The 21,602-nt window shown below is 37.5% G+C and overlaps 4 protein-coding genes across 4 annotated transcripts; 1 reads left to right on the top strand and 3 right to left on the bottom strand.

Moving 5' to 3' along the window:
• Positions 1 to 323: 323 nt before the first annotated feature.
• Positions 324 to 3,029, top strand: PAAG_07129 (hypothetical protein; the record flags this gene model as incomplete). The annotated part of the gene is made up of 2 exons (XM_002790847.1): positions 324 to 2,528; positions 2,601 to 3,029. 2 exons carry the CDS (start codon positions 324 to 326, stop codon positions 3,027 to 3,029), a joined length of 2,634 nt encoding a protein of 877 aa, XP_002790893.1.
• Positions 3,030 to 7,516: 4,487 nt separating this feature from the next.
• Positions 7,517 to 8,458, bottom strand: PAAG_07128 (hypothetical protein; the record flags this gene model as incomplete). Its single annotated transcript, XM_002790846.1, has 2 exons — positions 7,517 to 7,934; positions 8,337 to 8,458. 2 exons carry the CDS (start codon positions 8,456 to 8,458, stop codon positions 7,517 to 7,519), a joined length of 540 nt encoding a protein of 179 aa, XP_002790892.1.
• Positions 8,459 to 11,873: 3,415 nt separating this feature from the next.
• PAAG_12343 (hypothetical protein) lies at positions 11,874 to 12,437 on the bottom strand (the record flags this gene model as incomplete). The annotated part of the gene is made up of 2 exons (XM_002790844.2): positions 11,874 to 12,048; positions 12,202 to 12,437. The coding sequence occupies 2 exons, from the start codon at positions 12,435 to 12,437 to the stop codon at positions 11,874 to 11,876; spliced, it is 411 nt and encodes a 136-aa protein (XP_002790890.2).
• Positions 12,438 to 12,632: 195 nt separating this feature from the next.
• Positions 12,633 to 13,366, bottom strand: PAAG_12342 (hypothetical protein; the record flags this gene model as incomplete). Its single annotated transcript, XM_015847844.1, has 3 exons — positions 12,633 to 12,848; positions 13,096 to 13,161; positions 13,199 to 13,366. The coding sequence occupies 3 exons, from the start codon at positions 13,364 to 13,366 to the stop codon at positions 12,633 to 12,635; spliced, it is 450 nt and encodes a 149-aa protein (XP_015702535.1).
• Positions 13,367 to 21,602: the final 8,236 nt, after the last annotated feature.

Raw genomic sequence — 21,602 nt, 5'->3', positions numbered from 1 at the left:
TAACTAACATTTCCCTAGAGTCTTCCTGTTAATCAATGGCACCAGTTGGTTTTTCTTTCTACTTAGAGCCCTTCGCTAGATAGTTTCTATTTTTTTTTTTATTTTTTTTTCCCCCAAAGAGGAATGCCGTCTCCAGATCCTCGTTGCGCCTCCCCATGACTTTGAAAATTACCAGCTCAATTACCGACTTCTACAGCTGCTGCTGACGTCTCTCCTTCTCTGCTTCATCCTCTCATATCGCCTGGCGTCACTCTAGTTGAGTCAGCAAGTTCTTGCTTTGTGGGACGTTCTCAACCTAATTTTCCCCTCAGATATAACTTGACATGGCGCTGAGCCTTGAGGGTGGAGCTATGGGAGATCTTGCGCCTACCAGGTCGCCTCCCCCTGTACCATCTATGAGCTCTATTACCAGGGTTGAGGCTCCCCAAGCTCTCAACGATGATACTGCTGCTACTGCCTCCGTCCCTCTATCACCGCCACCTGTGCCATCTCCTATCTCTCCCACCACACCCATTTCAACCAACACGCCTCCTTCTCCTTCTCGACCCTCCAGTCTTCAAATAGAATCATTCAATCGTGCCCCAAAGCAGACATCAATTACCTCCACAGAGCTCCCTACCTCTCCCATGAGGTTAATTCATCGCGTCGAAAGTGAAGCAAGAAGGGATTCCAGTCTTGCCACATCTAGAAGGGACAGCAGAACAACAGTGGCCACAGAAGAACTCTCTTCACCAAGCCTGAAGTCGCCTCCTAGCATTCCAAGTATTATCATCGACGAGGAACATGCTCGTCCTAGCTCCCGACTATCAGAACGAAAATGGAGTCCGCTAAAGAAAAACAAGCCAGACCCTCCTCCTGCCGTCCCACCCCTTCCAATTATCGAACCTATTCCGTTTCGTGGTATTACTTTGGACATCCCAACTGGCTCCTTTGGAGACTTGACTTCGGAATCCTTGGAATCAATTTCTGAAGGTCCGCAAAAGAGTGTTGATAGGCCTGGAGAAACTTCTGAAAGTCGGCCAAGAGAAGTTATAGATAACGAAGAGAGCATTATGAGTGATGGGAGTAATAATAATAATAACAACAACAACAACAACAACAACAACAACATCAATGACAATGATAATAATGATAATAATAATACGCTAGACAGCAAATCAACGACTCCCAAATCACTGAATTCGAGGCGTATCAGATCTAACAATTCTCTACGCCCTCGGCCATCTAGCTCTGCAGCTCGAGCTCTTTCGACTGACGAGGAAATCCTATCGCAACGGGTCCGTTTGATGTATGAGAAGGGAGATGAGGCTATTGACGAGGCAGAGGTTAACAAGCTTTTGGGTCTTAATAATGAGGAAGATATATTGGATGGCCCATCACTTGAAGGCGAAAATACGTATATGTGCGAAACTAAACGGGCTAACACTCCAGCTACATCAGTTGTTGGGCACAGCTCGAGAAGGAGTAGTTTTATCCCAAGAGAACCACATGAGCTTGCTGGAGGTTTGGAGGATTGGGAGAATATTCAAGTCGGCGAAGTTGACAGATATGGGTTTATTATACCCCGAAAAGAAACCGGAAATAGTCCAGACATGCGTTCACCTATGCGGCGGGTCTCGGCAAGTTTATTGTTTGCGTCCTCAACTCCACGTAAGAAACGTACGCTACAAAGGGCACCTTCTGCCGCAGCAAGCTCCCGATCCTTCGCAGGACGGTCTCCTCCTCGAAAATCAGCAGATCAATCGCGCCCTTCTTCCTCTCAAAGTTCCTATCATCCAGGTCTTCATAGGTCCTCCTCCAAAATACGATATGCTACCAACAAGTTACCCCATAATAGAAATCGAAAGTTTGTGGATGAAGCAAGAGACATGTTAACTCTCCCCGGTCAAGCCGTTGATGATGACGATGACGGCCCCCGTGCCCTTGCAAGGAAGAAAAAGGAATGGGAAAGAGAAGATAAGTGGAGAAAGATGGCCAAAGTAGTATCTAAATCACACGATGGTTCTGGCATGACTTTCGAATTCGATGTGAAGAGCTCGAAACTTACCGAGCGTACCTGGAAAGGGATTCCCGACAGATGGCGAGCTACAGCCTGGTACGCGTTTTTAAGTGCTAGTGCAAAGAAAAGAAAAGAGAGTCCGTCAGATACAGAGCTCATTCAGAAGTTCAATGATCTCCAAGAGGAAGGCTCCCCCGATGATGTTCAGATTGATATTGATGTTCCCAGGACCATTAACAGTCATATCATGTTCCGTCGCCGGTATAGAGGCGGCCAGAGGCTTCTCTTCCGAGTCCTCCATGCGATGTCCCTCTACTTTCCTGACACTGGATATGTCCAGGGTATGGCTGCGCTGGCTGCGACGCTTCTCGCATACTACGATGAAGAGCATGCTTTCGTCATGCTTGTGAGGTTGTGGCAGCTTAGAGGCTTGGATCGGTTGTACAGATCCGGTTTCTCGGGTCTGATGGAAGCTCTGGATAATTTTGAAAAGGGATGGCTTGATGGCGGTGAAGTAGCTCAGAAGCTGGTATGTTTCTTTCATGAATTCATTCCTCAAAGTAAAGGTAAAACTAATATCAGCCACTAACCCTATATCCAGACTGAACTCGGCATTCCCCCAACTGCCTACGGAACCCGATGGTACCTAACTCTATTCAACTACTCAATTCCATTCCCCGCCCAGCTCCGCGTCTGGGACGTCTTCATGCTCCTAGGAGACTCAGACGAACCACCAGCACCCACGGATTTACCCTCGCCTCTACCCTCAACAAGTTCCCTCACACCAAATGGTAATACCTCCGATGACCAATCATCCCCCAAGCAACCGACCGCTAGCCCCTTCGGCAAAAGCCTTGATGTCCTCCACGCTGCCTCCGCCGCCCTCATCGATGGTATGCGGGATATCATCCTGGAATCAGACTTTGAGAACGCAATGAAGGTTTTGACCAGCTGGGTGCCGATTAATGATGTGGAGATTTTCATGCGGGTTGCTAGGGCGGAGTATAAAGTTCATCGAAAGAAAGGTTGATTGATAGGCTCGACTCGACGCACCGTCAAATTTTCACGCCAGAAACATATATATATCCTTTATATATCGTCATTATCGATTGAACAGATCCAGGGCAGCATCCAGTAGCAAAAACCTATCATCTTGTCATTACCCTCCTCCAGTCCCCGGGGTGGGCACATTAAATTCTGTCCACCCAGCTCCAAACCCGGCGTATTTCTAGTCAACTAACCTCGACATCCATTCTAAATTACATCTATTGTCATTCAATCCTGCTCAAATTCAAAAACTCATTAACAGTCACTTTATTGTCTCAACAATTTTCATTATTTAACTTGGAAGGATAATTAGTACTACTTTCTCTTAAAATGTATATTTAATTTTTTTAAATTAATTTTTTCTTTTATTTGAATTATTATTGTATATATATTTTTATTTATATTTTTTAATTTCATATATTTTAACTTTAATTTTAATTATTTATTTTTTGTAAAAATTTTATTATTTATTAATATTATTATTTTAAATTTATATATTAAAAAATAAAAAATTATAATTATAAATTTTTATTAAAATTATTTACTTTATTAAAATATTTCTTTTATTATTATTTCTTCTTATTATATAAAAAATATTACAATACAGTTACTTATAATATAAATTAAAATTAATTCACTTTATTCTGAAAAATGATTTACTTTACTTTGATTCATCATCTTTTTAGATTCAATTACTCATTCATTTCAATATTTTAATTCTCAGTTTAAAATTTTCATCAAAGCTATATAGTTAGATAAATAAATTAAAACTTTTATTTTATTAATATCTTGATCTTAGACTGAGTTATAATATAATATCAAAATTTTTTTTTTTTCAAAAAAGCTTTAGAAATTAAGTAATAGATCTAATATTCACATTCACATTTATATTTATATTCATATCTGAATGAGTTTCTCAGTAATTATATTCATATTAAATACTCAAAACTTTTATTATATTTATATTTATATTTTAATAAATTTTTCAGTAATTGTTATTATACTAAATACTTAAAATTATTATTAAATTTTTTTTATTTTTATTTTTTTTATTATAGAATTATCTATTACTGCTACTTTTTATTAAAAATTTAAAAAATATTATTTAAAAACTTTATAATTAAAATCAACAGCTTTATATTAAATATTAATTTTTATAATCAACTTTAAATAATTTTGATTCTTTTTTTTTATTTAAAATTTTTATTATTAGATATCAAATAAATCTTTAATAGTTTAAATTATTAAATTTAAATATATTTTCTATAAAATTAAAATTTAAAATTAGTTAAATTCTTTAAAAATATATTAATTTTATTAAAATTTTAATATTAATTTATAATTATTTAATTTAATAATAAATCTCTTTTAAATTTATAAAAAATTTTTATATATTATTGAGTAATTAATTTTTCATTATTTTTATTTATCTTTATTATATATTTTTCAATCTACTTACTCTGATTGTTTTATTTATTTTTATTATTTTATTTATTTTGATCACTTTACTTAGTATAATTTTATAATTTTAAATTAAATTTAACTTAATAATTTTAATTTTTTATATAATTTTTTATTGTATATTTTATCAAAAAGATTATTATATATATTATAAATTTTATAATTATTAAATTTAAAAATATCTAAAGTTCTATCATAACTATATGCGAGATTACATACAAAAAATAGCCTGTAGCTAGGTATCAGTGCATAATTTGACTGGAAAACTCATATTGTTGAAAAATCAGTTATTTCCTCCATATAATCATTTCCACCTGCTTACCATATCTTCTAATATCTGCCACCATAGAGTGTATCTAGTCATCTCAAGCAGCTTGGTCAGCCTGTCTGCTGCATTCTCAGTGGATGAGATGTAATCAATTGAGATCTCATTCTTGCAGATGAGATCCTGAAGAGTATGGAAGTGGACCTCTATATGCTTAGAACAGCATGAAATAGTCTCACTTTTGATCAGTTCAATTGCTGATTTATTATCTGCTCAAATTGTATATGCTAGCTTATTGACCAGTGATTCAATCAGACCATCATTATCATTAAGATTATTGAGCTGAGATGGTATGAAGCCAGCATCCTCCAGCAATTCCTAGAGGCAGACAAGCTCATAGGTGGCCTCTGAGAATGTGATATATTTGATCTCAGTAGATGATTTTGAAACATCTATCTGCTTGCTGCTTTGCCAAGCAACAGGACTCCCTGTCATATAAATGACATATTCAGTGATGGAGTGGGAACTCAGATCACAGCCCACTCAATCAGCATCAGTGAACACCATAGGTTCTATATCTACATCTTTTCAGTAGGACACACCTATGTCAGGCATGCCTTGTAGATATCTAAGAATTTGCTTGAATGCTGCTCAATTCTTTGAGATAGAGCAGGAGCTGAATCTCCCTAGGAAGCCAGCAGCAAAGCTTATATCAGAGTGTGTGTTGGCAGTGAGATATTGCAGAGAGTCAACCTCTGATTGATAGAAACATAATGTAAATTTCACTGTATAAGCAACTGGTTCTTCATTATCACTCATGAAATCAACATTCTCCTTCATAGGAGAAGATGTTGAGTGACAGTCATTCATTGAGAATTTCTCAAGCAGATTCTTTATGAACAGTGGCTGGGACAGCAATAATGATTCAGCATCTCAATCAATCTTCATATTCAAATATCAGTTTGAATCACTCACATTCTTGATCTCATAATTAGTGGTGATCTGAGCTTTTGTCCACTCAATATCTGATATATTCAGATCATATAGGTGAACATTGTCCACATAGATGGTTATATAGACCTTGCAGACATCATTTATGAAAAAACCAGTGTCATGAGAACTGATGTGGAAGCCTGTTTTCAATAGCATTTTTCACAGCTTCTTATATCATAATAGTGCTGCTTGCTTCAGGCCATATAGTCTCTGCATCAATTCACATACCAGATTGTCACATCCCTCATGGAACTCAGCAGGTTGATGCATATATATATGTTCATTGGTGGGAAGCTGGGCATTTAAGAATGCTGTAATCATGTCAATCTGCAGAATGTGCCATTCTTGGAATATTAAGATTGTCATAAGTGCTCAGTAGGTGGAAGCTGATACAACTGATGTGAATGTCTTTGAATAGTTGACACTCTTTTCTTGATAATTGCTGCAGACTACCCAGCAGATCTTATATCAATCAATTCTACCCACATTATTAATCTTTTTGTCAAACACTCATTGGTCACATAGGATCATCATATCTGGAGTCCTTTCAACTAGCTGCCATGCACCAATCTGCTTGAGGTGATTAATCTTCTTAACACAGACATGAAAGTAATATTTTCAATCTGCAGACACCTGAGTCTAAGTAAAGTTCTTTGAAACTGGCAAGCCAGCAATCTCAGAGTCTGCAGGAATGTCAGTTGAATTGTCAGTGAAATCTCTCACTGAGGCTTCCCTTACTGAAGTAATATTCTCAGTGAGCATTGAAGAATTCTTCATCTCTAAAGTGGACCCTGGGAGGACAGTAGTGTTCTGCATCAAAAATGTTGAAATCTGTGCAGTAATCTCATAGTCTATTTATCAATTATTTGTAGAGTGTAGAAATACTGAGGGGGCAGATAGAGACTTCTCATTCACCATGAAATCATCTGTTGATAAATCATGTTAAGTGGAGAGGATTGCAATCACAGCCACACACAGGCAGTGGAAGGCAGGTTCTTGACACCTTGCTCAAGTGAGGCTAAAGGATTTGCCAAATGAAGATCTTCTTGAAATATCATGTCTTTTGATGTGTAAAGACAATCATTAGAAGGATTGATCAATCTATAATTAGTAAAATCATCATAGCCTGTAAATATAAGCTCCTGTGATCATGAGGCCATCTTCATATTCAGCTTGAGCACTATTTTTAAATAAGCCTTGCACCCCCATCAGTGAATTCTGTGTGTGGAGGGCAGGGCCTTGAGCCAAGCTTCATATGAGGTAATTAGCTTCAGATCCAAATCCTCTACATCATTATAGAGCTTGACTGATGTTGACATAAGATTAAGCATTTCAGTCACTGCAATTACTGCCTCACCTCACATCTGGGGGAGAGCAGATGAATCTATTAATAATATTTGAGCTTTTTCAATAATCAGGTCAATAGAATGTTCAGACACACCATCTTACTGTGGAGTATGAGACAGGGTTGATTCTCATTTAATACCCTCACTCATCATATAGGCGGCTGCTGTGTTTGAATTCAACTCATCATGATCAGAGTGGATAATCACAACACCACAATTGAGCAGATTCTTCATAAATTGATTGAAGGTCCATATATATTTTAGAGCCTCATTGCAGCACTTCAATAGAAAGGTCCACCACATTCATGTGACATCATCAGTGATCATCATCATGAGCTTCTTACTCACATAGAATGGTATATCTTCTTCATTATCAAGCATTTCTCCACCCCTGAATAGGTCCACTCAGATCTTAAGACCTTTGCAGGTGGCACAGTGTAGGGGAGCATTTTTATAACTTGCACATTTATACTTGGCTTTAATGCACATGGTGCAGAATGAGAGCTTCTTTGAGCTGATGATGGCAATTTCAAAACAGAGCTCCTGCAACATTTTAATTAGATTCTCCTCATCAATATGACTCAATTGCTGGTGCCACTTGTCAATCAGTAGCTGCTTCAACATAATGACAGGGAAGCCAGTTGATGGGGACAAAATGAAGGTATCAGTATCTGAATCCTTCAGGTTAATCAGCTGCTCCACATCATTGTGGTTGAAAAAACCCAGTGATGCAGTGTTCAGATCATAATCTGTTGAAATCACTCTGAGCTTCAGGACTGTCAAGTATGCCAGTGGTCCAAGCTCCAGATCATTCATAATACCCCTGAACATAGAAGAGATGTCAGATAGGACATATATATTATTGAAATTCAAAATCACATAGAAGATGTTGTTTTCTGTAAATGCTATTATCTCAAAGTAATTTCCAGCATTCACCTGCAGATCACAGTGAATATAGCTCTGGTGCTCCAATAGGCCAGTGGATATGAGATTGATGGATAAGTCTGGCATCAAATAGATATGATTAAATTTGATTAATCTTTCCTCAACTGAGATGGAGGTGACTCTGATTCCTTGAATTTTCAAGATAGTCTTATTGACCACTTGAATTGTAGAGCTGCTAATCTCTGTTATTTGGAAAAATCATGATCAATCACATGCAATATGACATCCAGCCTCACTATCTCATATGATGAGTGAGTTAATGATTGGTTCAGCAGAGTACACAGGCACCTCAATGACCTGCACTAGATTTGCCATTTGAAACATCTCAGAGCTGTCATTTGCAGTTGACAGGGCCTTCTTGTCCTCACTACTCTTCTTATTGTTATATTTCTCTATTCTCATTGTGTTGGTGGTCCTCCATTCTTCAGAAGTGCTATTCAGATTGACTGCCCAGCAGAGTCTGTCATGATGATGCTCACATTCCAGGCAGATTGAGAGATCAGACTTTGAACATCCACTCATTCAATAGTCTCTGCATCCCCTGGGTCAGCCCTCACAGGCTGAATTATTTTGGACATTGTTGCTATTATTGAAACTGCAGCTGTGTTTTCAGCCTGAGCTACATTGGCTGAAAAATTAGCTGCTTGAGTGGGCTTCTTGATCTCTTTGAGAGGATTCAATCAAGAGCATATTTCCTTCATGGTTGAATGAACATCCAACATGACAGACTTTGATTTGAACTCTTGTACCTCCTCAATTTTCTTTTGCACATAGTTTCATCATATATTGAAAAGTGCAGAATAGAACACATAGAATACCATGTCATTTAGCAGTAAGATATCAAGTATTTCCAATTTCATAGTAACATCATTGAACTTATTGAAAAATGTATGTATGTCAGTGACTTGAACATCACTCATTGATGTAAATACCAGGACTGCTTCCCTGCAGAGCTGCATTCTTGAGATGAAGAACTTCTTCTCAACTGTGTGTCAAAGAGAATAAGTGATTCTGCCCTTATCATACTTATTAAAACAGGGCCTAATGCTGGCTGCCAATACATTCAAAATGAATGTGTAAAGTCAGCAATTTTTGGCCTCTCAAAAAGGAGCCCATTCAGAGTTCTCATCAGGGCTTTTGACTTGCTTGTCCTCCAATATAACTCAGCATTGAGTGTCAATTAGCTTGGCCTTCATATTCACATGCCAGGAGAGGTAATTTGAAGATCTGATCAGAGCATTTGACTTGATGGCATATTTAATATTCTGTTTGAACTGGCTGATTGCCTTGCTGACACAGCTATCCAGGTCATAGAGATTATATTGCATTCAGAACCTCAAGTTCAGATTTCATGCTGACATTCAATTCACTGACAGATTTGCAGGCATTGCAGCCCTGTCATTCTGAGTGCAGAGCCTCTTCAATTGAAGTTGAAGCTGCAATTCTTTGCATCTCTCTTTTTGAAGTTCTAAATCAATCTTTTAACATTCAAGATTCAATCTCCTCAGTTGCAATTCTTTAGAGTCAGTTGTTGATGACAGATTAGAGGTCATCACAGACATCTCCACCTCATCTTCTGAAGGAGTCAGGTCAGTATATTTGATACAGTGTAGGTGGACTGGCCTCACTGTGATAGAGGCTGTAATCAGCCTGACTTGCTGATTGAGTATTCTGAAGAGTTCAATATTGAAACTTCTGAATGTCTCTGAGAGAGTCAGTGAGCTCAGAGCTCTCTGATCATTTTCAGATTGATCAGATTAACTGAATTGACTTGATCATGACTGTGAGTGAGTCATCATATGTTCCATCATGTCATATTAATCTTCTTTCTAATAGAGTAATCTTATTCAGTGAGATTCTTGTCTATAAGCTTGATTGAGCAGATTGACATGTTCTTGTGCAATCAGTCACTGAAAAATTAGCAAGTTGCAGATTTTTCTTTCACCTGCTAAGTGAATGAATTGAATACAGAAAAAATAATAATAATATAAAAGTGCATCAAATCAATCAATTGACATAAAATAAGACAATATTATATTGAATGAAGCAAGCAGCAATTAATATACACTATATTTGGCAAGAATTCCCTGAATTGGCAGTTATTTGCGCAAAATGGGTCTCATAACCTGTCAAGGATAGATTGCTTGATTGATTATGAGGCGATCACTAGCTACGCGGAAGTTATATACAGTGCGGATTACGTAAGAAGGCGGATAGGCCTGACAATATATACATACCGGGATTAGACAAGTTAGGGTTATTAGTCAGCATTATGTTCACCACCCTTGGTAGCTCATCGAAGTACAGTCTCTGTCCAAACTCGAGGGCCGAAGTCCAATCAGGCCAGAGGCACGGTGGCAGAAGAATATTGACAAAAGGCCAGGGCCTACATCATGTGGTCACTAGCATAATGACCAAGGGCCACTGACCTAGGTTGCCATGCTGGAGGCAGGAGACAATAAGCCTGATGGGTCCATGGAACGCGATCCATGGACCTGGTAGGCCCAAAGAGGGCCAACTTGTGGCCGTGCTGGGCTGTAGACGGCAGAGGCCATTGAATTGATTTCTGTGGTCCTGTGGCAATCAAGGACCCTCTGTCAAAGGCCCCAGGATTTCTCAGCATTTTGCTACGCGCGATGCTTGGTCTTTCTCTCTCATTCTCATTCACTGTCAGCATACCACAGACTCTCTGAAGCTATAACAACTGCTGCTCTCAACCCCTTCACCCTTTTGTCATCTGTGCGGAGTCCCCTTCCCTTCTCTCTGTTCTTTGGAGGCAGGAGGAGAAGTTGACAATATCAAATTTAATAAGGAAGATGTGACAGGTTCTGCTTCATGAAGAAGTCTAATAATAATCAGTATGAGTGAACTTGTTAGAGGATCTATGCCAGCCTTCTTTGCAGGTATCAGTTGTAAATGTTGGTAGTTAATGCAAAGAATTTCTTGTGGCAGAGGTGGCTATTCTCTATTACATGATGGCTAGAATATTGTTTAATAGAGGATGGTGAACGCATATTTCATATCTAAGCTAATAATTTAGTGACACGTGTTCACATTTGCTAATATAAAAATGAAATGGCTTCATTATTCAGTGGGCAGATTAAAATTCATTTAAACAATCTGTGTGGCCACTGGACACCTCTGCTACACAGATATAAGTGCATATAAAGGAACTTCAGCAGCAATCATTCATCATTCAAGAACTACAAGATGCCCAGTTTCAAGACACAATAGATCATTGTGAGATTAATAGTGTTTTGTGAAATAAAATAAGTTGATGATGAGGACTTTATTGACTGATACAGTGCGGCACACATTAGAATGATCAGATATAAATAGATGAAATTCTCAACTTTTGCTTGCTTTTCATTGGAGCAAAATAATGCAACTGCCATTTGCACATGCTGCCTTTTTGGGACCAGAGACATAGAATTCATGATTATGGCAAATATTGATTGGCATCATTTAACAGCAGCAACACTGCTCACATCTGCTTTCTTGAACACTGACTAGCTCTGCTGCCTTCAATTTCCAACTCCAGCCTCATCAACTGGCATTCTCAGTTGAAATGAGGAATCAGATAGTTCCAGATGATGATTTAAATTTCTCAGCATTTTGTAGTAAAAGTATTAGTGAATGAATATGAACTAATGCAGATTCAGTGTATATGTTGATAGAGCAATGTAGCCTAGCTTGCATTTCATTTCTATTTTGATAGAGCATGCGTTTGAGTAAGAGTGAGCATGGCCATGATATGTGAGAACTGCAACTCCTTTTATTACATATATATATATATATATATATCTATACTACAAAACTAGTTCTCTAAGCTCTGTTGATATTCTAATGCCAGTTTCTCCTGAGTGTGATCCTGCACAACAGTTCCATAGGCCTCCTCTGCATGGTTGAGAAGAGTAGATTTGGCTGGAAGCACCTTCCCCTCACAAACATTGCACTCAACCTCAGCAGCCGGCCATGGAGGATTGATATACCTTCATAGAAAATGCCTTGTAAGTGATTCAGATGTTGTGTATTTTTTAATATGGCACTCCAGTGAGCAACTAGAATTTTCAATACAGAGAAAGCAAATGCAAGACTGAAAGCAAGTCTAAGACTGTTCAGCTGTGAACTTGATCTACACAAACTTCATTGCTTGATGCAAGAAAACCTCAGTGTTATTCTTTACCAAGCACCTCTGCTGCTTGATTGAAGGATAAGGGTCATCATCAACTGTGAGCCAGCACAAAAGCCACTCTTCCTCCACACCACAGAATGTGACCTCTGTGTTGATTGTGTTGATTCTCCATTGATATTCTGCTTCAAGACTAGCACCTGGCAAGGTCAGCATGCAGTCAACAAACATCAAGTGCTCCAGAGGCATGAAGGCCTCATGCTCAAAAGTGTCTATGACTTTGATATCCATCAGCTTCCCAGCCAGTTGTCATTCAAGATCAATCACAGGTTGCTCATTCTTATAGCACTCAAGGTTCTCACAGATCTGTCAGTTCTGCTGCTGCTGCTTCTCATTATGCAGCTCATGAACAGCACTATTGTACACTGACTTTGCTTCTGCTGTTCAATTATGGAAAACCTCCAGTCTCTCCAGCACCTCAGGGTTGGACTCAGCAAGTACTCTGTCATCAAGATGCTCTAAAGCAGTCTTGCACACCTTGTTGACATATTCTAACTTGACTTCATGATCATCCAATTCCCACTTGCACTTCTGAATAGTATCCTGCTGATCAAGAACAACTGAAAGGTATTTGAGAGACCTTGATTCTTCTGGATAGAGCTTAAATGATCAGTTGGAGTTGATTGATGCACTCATCAAGCAGGCAAATCACATCAATTCTGTTTAGGAGCCTGTTTTCTGGACTATTCCCTGCATGTCAACATCAACATCCACCTGATAATGCTTGATAAAGGTATGAATATCCACATGTTAGAGCATGACATTCTGAAGAGCCTCTGATACTTTCTCTGTTCATTATTAGCCTTCCAACATGACTGAAACATGAAGAAAATGGAGGGGTACTTACTGCTGTTGTTAAATGCCTTAGCTCCAGCATAGCAGAGGTTGTATGGGTAGGTGATCTTCTCAAAGCCTGTGATCTTACTGGCTCAGCATATCTGAGAACTCACCATGGATGAAGTCATCCTCTTATCCAGGTAAATTTTAAATCCAGTGGATGTTAGCTCTGTCTGGCAAAACACAAACTTATTCAGTAATTCATTCTTCAGTAGCAGTGGCTGCTGTCTTTTATCATTCAGCACTTTGACACTGTAGAGTTTCTCTGCAGAATTCAACATTGGTTCAGTTGTTGAAATTGACTTGAATCCTTCAATGTGAAAGAGCATAATCAGCAGGTAGATATGGAGGCTGAGAACCAGAGTTGAGTCAAAGATGATTTCTGAAATTTTAAACTCATTTCTATCATTCTGTCAGTCAACCAGCCCATGCCATGAGGATCAGAAACACATATAGTACCTTATCTTCAAGAAATCTTTTGGTAAACTCTGGTTTTAAGAATATGAACAATCAGTAGCATCCACCATCTGAAACTCAGATCAGGGTTAGAATGATATCTTGATACTGAAGATGAAGAATCACTGAGAGACAGCTGACAGTGATGACTGCAAGCTGCAAGAAGAAAAGCATTTAAATGCACTGTCAATCAGAGACAAATGTCATCTCAGTGATGATGAGAATGACTTAAGTGAACTCAGCAACATCTTTGATATACATGTTCTTCTTTGATCATCTGACAAGAGTCAGCTCATTTTCTGTGACCACCTGTGCAACAACCTGTGAGAGATTAGTGATGCTTCTGGTTTAGTGACTTGAGAAGAGAATGCTCACATCTTTCACCTTGACAATTGTATCTTTGTTGAGTCCTGATGCTGTTTTCTGTTTGAGAACAAGATGTCATCACTTTCAAAATGTCTTCAGTGAGCTTTTGTGTTTAATGTCTGAACAGTATTGATTATTCTTGCCACAACAGATATCACACTGTCAACTGAAGAACACATACAAAAAATGAATCATCTTCTCTGAATTAGAGATTCACTCTCATTGCTGCTCTGTGTTAGTCTTGATGTGCTGACAATATCTGTCCAGCACCACTGATGAGCTTATAACACTATTGAAAAGTCAAGTGAGCCACAGTCTATCTCTCTTAGTAATTGCAGATCTCATTAAGTTTTTCCTAAGTTTTGAGACTGTACCACTTCTGTCAAAGCTGAGTGATATCAAGACTCTCTGCTAAAGTCAGATAGTGTTCAGCAGGAAGTTGATCATCATCATCATCTTTATCATAACTGATGAAGTCACTTTCATACCTGCTGTCTGAAATGATAACATTCAGTGTGAAGAGGAAATTCAGAGCAGCTAAAACATTCATCTTGCTGCTGCTCTGCCTGTCAGGTCTGATCAAACAAGACAGAGACATCATGATCAGAGCAGCCCAAGAGGAGCTGACAGTAGAGAGGGACAGGACAAGTAATGAATGACTTAAGACACTTTCATGAATAGAACTGACCAGGTAGTGCTGTGAAGGAGAGGAGGAAAGAGAGGTATCAATTGTTAGGGAGCGAATGCGAGCTGCATAAGAAGGAAACTCTCTGCGTTGCTAACTGCTATATAATGAAATACTAAGCTTGATGGGATGAAAGAGGTGCTGGGGCCTGCCTGGGTTATAACCACCCACATGGTCATTTGATCACGTGAGTATATTTGGCCTAACCAGGCGCTGAGCTTAATCTGATGTTGAGTCTAACTGGGCACTGAGCCTCAGTCAGGCTTGGTCAGGCGCTGAGTCTAACATCACCCTCTGGTCTAGGGACAGGCATGTCCTCATGCTGGTAGATCATCATCAACCTCATCCTTCAGGTAGCTGTCTGTCTCCCATGCCTTCAGCCACTCATCTAGTCATCTTGAGGGTCCAGCTTTTGTAGGATTAGCTTTATGAAAGTTGCATATGGTGTGTGATGATTCTTTGAAGTCATGAGCTGGGTATCAAGATGAGTCCTCATCAAATCTCTTCCAGTGGACTTGATATTGCAGTTTGTCTCAATTTATTCAACTGACTAATATATGCTCCACTTTCCATTCATTTTCTTCATCTATCTCAATTGGATCTGGTGGTTTGACAGTCTGCTCTGGTAGGAGGTCTCTTGAATCTTTGTGCAGCTTGTCTGAGGAGAAGATTGAATGAATTTTCATGATTGTGAGGAGGTCCAGTCTATAGGCATTGCTCACTCTCTCTAGGATTCTGAAGGGACCTGTGTTCTGTGCTGTCAGCTTATGGCTTGATCAGTCAATTCTGTATGATTTCAATGTCAAATAGACAAAATCTCTCACTGTGAAGTTAGATTCTCAGTGATGTCTGTCAGTCTGCCTCTTCATCTGTTCCTGTGCTGTCTTCATGCCCTTGCCTGCTCACTTTCAGATCTCTTTCATCTGTTTAACAAAGTTTTGAGCAGCTCTTCAATTTGTCCTCTTCCCTGCTCTTAGTTCTCTTGACAGAGGCCTTCAGTCAAATGATGTTTGTGACTCATATTCATTTGCAGCTAGAAAGAGGGAGATTTCAGTGAAGGTGTTTGAGATGACTGCAGAAGCATAATCTATAATGAGTAATCACTCATCTCAGTCATTTTGATAGTAATTAACATATGAGTGAAGATGCATGACAATATACTGATTTGTTGTCTCTGTCTGCTCATCTGTCTGTGCATGATGTGCTGTTGAGAGTTTCAACTTTATGTCTAGAATTTCTGTGAACTCATCTCAGAAGTTCAATATGAACTGAGGACTGTAGTCAGAGACAATTGAGTCTGGTGCCTCATTATAGAAATAGTAGAATTGAATGAATAATCAAGTCAGCTCCTGAGCTGTAACTCTACAGGTGATAGAAACTGAAATTGTCTTCTTGTTTAACTGACAGACTATAACTAGAATGACATCACAGTCACTTTTGCTCTTTGATACATTTATGAAGTCTATTGTGATATGCTGTCATGCTCATTCTGGTATTAATAGTGGCTTTAGCAGGCCAGGGACTTTGTTTCTTGAAATCTTACTAACTCAGCATGTATGACAGTTTCAAACATAGTGTAAGACATTCATCCACCAGGTGGTCCATCAATAGTGAGGATGAATCAGAATCAGAGTCTTTCATTCCTCTGAATGTGCTGTTGAGACTTGATCATGAATTTTCTTTAGCAGAGCAGCTATAAGAGTTTCTTCCTGAACAGACACTATCAATCTTCCATGATAGAGCAACATATTATTCTTTATTGTATAGAGGCTATTCTCCTCTCCTACTTGCTGCTGCAGAGGCTCAATTGAGATGACTGTCTTATTTAAAGACACTATGCATTCAGCAATGTTCTCTTTCTCTGAGAAGTTAATGCTAGCAATATTCATAGAGAGAGTGATCTGAAGATCAAGAATCTCTGATTCTAGAAGAATCTGCATATGACTGTTCTGTTGCTTCTTAATCTGCTCAGGCCTGCTCAGTGTGTCAGCTAGCAGGTTGGCCTTACCTGGTCAATACTTAATCTCAAAATAGAAATGGGAAAGGAATTCTGTCCAGCAGGCCTGATGTGCATTCAGCTTCTTGATTGTCATGAAGTATTTCAGTGCATGATGATCAGTGAGAACCTTGAATTGTTCTTTCTGTTGTAGTTCCTCAAGCTCAGCTCATCACTTCTGCAATGCTCAGATGACTGCAAGCATTTTCTTGTCATGAATCTCATAGTTGAGCTCTGCATCATTCATTGACTTGAAGTAGAAGATCACAGAGTGTCAAAGATTATCATTCAATCTTTGACTCAGTATTTCAGTCATCACTCCATCTGAGACATCAGTCTCAATGCAGGTTTCATGTTCAGGGTTAAAGTAATGTAGAATTGGAGTCTTCATCAGCTGCTTCTTCAGTTTCTCAAAGACTGATTGACATTCTGATGTCCACACAAATGAAACTGTCTTCTTTGTCAACTGATATAGTGATTTTGCAATTCAGCTATAGTTCCTTATAAATCACTGATAGAAGTTGTCAAATTCTAGAAATGATTGAACATCTTTTACTGTGATTGAGATCTGTCACTTTGTGATGACAGCAGTCTTCTCAGAGTCTGTCTCAATCTTCTCTGTGATAATGATAAATCTCAGATATCTTGTTCTCTGAACAGCAAACTTGCATTTCTGAATGCTAGCTTGCAAGCCTGCTGTCTTTAATCAGTTCAGTATCAGGTTCACTTGCTGCTTGTGTTCTTCAAGAGTCCTGCTGTAGATTAGAAGGTCATTCATGAATGCTATTATGAACTTGTCCAGGTAGTCAAAGAAGATACTGTTGACAAATCATTGAAAGCAGGCAGGGGCATTTGTAAGGTCAAAGAAGATCACCTGATATTTATAGATTCTGTAGCAGGTTCTAAAGGTGATCAGATCCTCCAACTTAGAGTTCATTCAGATGCAATGAAACCTCTGCTGAATGTCCAGCTTTGTAAAGTATTTTGCTCTATTGAGTTGGTCCATCAGCTCATCTATTAGAGGCAAAGGATACTGATCTCATTTGATCATAGCATTCAGCTTGTGAAAGTCAACACAGAATTGTAGCTTCTTCTCACTATGAGCAATCAGAATTGAGGAGGTGTAGAGAGCTGAACTTGAAATGACAAAGTTCTTTGCTAGATTGATTTCAAGGTAGGTCTTCACTGCTTCTAGTTCCTCCAGATTCATCTTATATAGAGACACATGTCCAATGTTCTGAATGAGGTCAGTGTCAGACTGAAGCTCTATCTTAAAATCAACATTCTTCTGTAGAGGAGATAATTCATCTGATGCTTTCTTTGAGAAACAGTTCTCTCAGTCTTTCAATCATTCTGGTAAGTTGCTGATCAGCTTCTCATCAGACTTCTTCTCAGCTTTCACTAAACTCTGCTTCTTCTCAAGCTGTTTATCAATTTTATACAGACTGGTTATGAAGACTGTCAAGTTCTTGTTCTTCATATAACTGTGGAAAGAAGCAGTCTCAATGAAGTTCATATTCATCATCTGTGATGCTGTCTTCTCTCAGATTGGTCTCTGCCTTGTCTTAGATGTTATGACTGAGCTGGTCTCTTTCAATCTGCAGAGCTGAGCCTGATGCTTCTGTCTGATCTTCTTGTTCAGTTTGATCTCTCTTCATTTTGCATCTGCCTGATGCTCAGACTTAGAGTCTGGACACTTCAGTATTGATCAGAGCACTATCTTCAGCATTGACTCCATCATCTGTTCTGGAATAGATCATTCACTTGGTCAAACCAGGTGTTGATTTTTAACATTCAGTCATATATCCTGTGCTGTCAATCACTTTTGTCCCAGGATGACAGAGTACTGGTCTAGGTCTGTCATCAGCAAGAGAACATTCTGGAATCTCCAGCCATTCACTCAGAGGTTTAGAGTCAATGTGCAGTCTATCACCCCATCAGAGGTGCCATTGTATTCCTTCATGCAGCATTTGAATGAGAGTTTCTGAAACTTCCTATTGAAGAATCTCATCAATTCTATAGTGTATCAGATATCAATAAAATTCACATCATTTGCTTCAGTATCAGTGAGAAAATTTGTAGAAGTAGCAATTTCATTGTGGGCTAACTTAATTGAGACATTAAAGCTCTTTCTCTCAATCAAGTTCTTCATCTCAAATCTCTCACAGACTATTGAACTACCTGAGATGAAGTCTTCTCTCAGACTCACTCTTTTCTCAAATCTGCTGAAGACTCAGAAATGTCATTTTCTGTGAGCTCAGTAATCATCTGTTGAGACTTCTGCTTCACAGAGCAGTTTCTGACAATGTGATCTTTCTCCTTGCAGTAGTAGCACTGAATATCTGAATGAGCACTCAAGGCTTTCTTTATGATAGAGGATTTTGTGACTGAGATGCTGTGAAAAGTTTGACTGTTAGAGACCTGCAGAGTGTTTTGCTTGAAGATATTAGACTCATTTTCTCACAAGCTCTTTGACTTCTGAGTGACATTGATCATCTGGAGAGTGTGAGCTGCCTGAGCACAGATCTTCTGAAACTCAGCATATATATTGATGATTGCATTAACTACTGTCATCATTCTCTGAAGATCAAAGAACAGCTTGTCATTGAAGTCTATCTTGTAGTTCTTTTTGACAATCTTGACCTCACCTGCCAGATGTAAGAATTTTGTGACAAATTCATGATAATTGTCCTCATTACACATAATCAGCTTGTGATAATCACTCTTAGCATTTTGCAGCTTGTTAGCATTCTTATATATTGACTTGAGATGTTCAAATATCTCTTCTGCAGTCTGATATCACTCAGGGTGGTTCTCTTCCATACAGAGTGCAATGTGATGTGCTGTATCCTCATCAGTCTGGTTTTTGATGTATGTAATTCTCATGTGTTCAGTAGAGTAGTGATCAGCATTCTCTCAGAGCTTGTTCTTCATCCAGAAGAGTCAGTGTTCAAATTTTGACTTCTTGTCATCAGTGAGATGTTTTAAATCATCAATCTTGACAGACCTCTGAGTAGTCTCAGAGAAGATGACATCTTGACTTGCTGCTTGATTGCTGACTGTCATGCAGATCAGAGTGTGACTAAGTTCATTGTGTTCAGCAATTAGCTCATCAATCTGACTTTGCTTGACAGTGGCCTGATCAGTGACATTGTTCTGTTCCATCCTCAGATGTGTGATTGTATTTCTCAATATTTTTTCATCATCAAAGATGCTGTCAAAGATTGCTGCTAACTCTTTGTAGACATAATTCTTGTCTAAGTGGATTGCCTGTCTGAATTCTTCAAGTGAGACTCATGATTGATTGATTGGCCTAGTTAGAACATATCACCAGTTCCTCTTGGTCTTTTCAGAGGACTGGAAGTCTGAGGTGGTCATCCTGGTCTGGGTCTCTCTGGTGAGTAGTAAGGAGGATGAGTTGCTGTTGTATATTGTGTCATTGAATTCTCACTGAGCAGATTCTACTCAATCCTGAGTAGAAGAGGTAGAATGAAGCTTAGTATTATGTTAGGAAGTGAATGCAAGCTGCATAAGAAGGAAACTCTCTGTGTTGCTAACTGCTATATAATGAAATACTAAGCTTGATGAGATGAAAGAGGTGCTGGGGCCTGCCTGGGTTATAACCACTCACATGATTGTTTGATCACGTGAGGATATTTGGCCTAACCAGGCGCCGAGCTTAATCCGACGTCGAGTCTAACTGGGCACCGAGCCTCGGTCGGGCTCGGTCGGGCGCTGAGCCTAACATCAATGACATGATGAGAGTGATTGAGACTGGAAGCAGAGAGAACAACATGAATCTTCAGAGAGAGTCAAAACTGACAGAGTGAAGTGTCAAAAATGGCTCCCCTCCTCCTTTCAAAAGAAGAGCAGTGGGTGAATGTTGATGAATGAGAGTGCTTGAAAGCACACAAAAATGCAGCAAGTTCAAAACTCATGACCATGCATGGAGGGAAGTGTTGCGGCTGTGAGGATATATTCATGTGATGATTGAGGTTGGGCGGTTGACAGGAGGCTAAAAGCAGCTGTGAAAACAGCCATTTTCAGCTGCTGGGCGAACCGTTTTATGAAGTATAAGTTAATATATATATTATATAATATTATCTTAAAATAAAATAGTATTTAAATAGATATATATAGTAAAAATTTAAACTTTATAACTTTTAAATATAAGTAATTTTATTTCTTAAAAAGTTTACTAATAGAAATATTTATTAATAAATTTAATTTTTAAAAATTAAAACTTATTATAATTTATATCTTTTATATTTAAGCTTAATAATTAAACTTTAATTGTTATATATACTTTATAAAGATAAAAATTAAGATTTTTTAAGTTTTTAAAGTATTTATTTTAATATAAAATTTTTTAAAAATTTTTTTAATAAATATAAAGTAGATTTTTTTTAAATTAAATAATTTATATAAATTTTATCAGATTAAATAATTAATAATAAAATTAAATTTTATTTTAAAATATATAAAATAGTTTTTATAATTTTTTTACTTTTTTTATTAAATTTTTATTATATCATCTAATATAAAAACTAAATAAATTATATATAATTATTTCATAAATTGAAATAATAATTCTTTTTTTATATTAAAGAGTTAAATTATATTATTTAATTTTTTTTTAATCTAAGTTAATTTTTTAAATATAAGCTTTAATATTATATTTAAAATTTAATCAAACTTTATATTATTTTATATAATTTTTTAATTTTATAATTGTATTTTAAAGAAAAATAGTTATATTTTTTATTTTCTTTAAAATAAAAATAATTTAATTTAATTTTCTTTATATTAAATTAAAATAAATTATTATTTTTTATTTTATAATTTTTTTATATAGATTTAAAATTAATAATAGATTTAATATTAATTATATAATTTAATATTTTTATTATATATATATTTATATTTTAAAAATAAATTAACTTTATTTATAATAATTAAAATAGATTAAATTAAAAAAATTTTAAAAATTTTAATTTTAATATTATTTAAATAT

This window comes from Paracoccidioides lutzii (assembly GCF_000150705.2).
Source record: "Paracoccidioides lutzii Pb01 unplaced genomic scaffold supercont2.22, whole genome shotgun sequence".
Taxonomy (NCBI): domain Eukaryota; kingdom Fungi; phylum Ascomycota; class Eurotiomycetes; order Onygenales; family Ajellomycetaceae; genus Paracoccidioides; species Paracoccidioides lutzii.
This window is presented reverse-complemented; position numbering and strand designations above follow the sequence as displayed.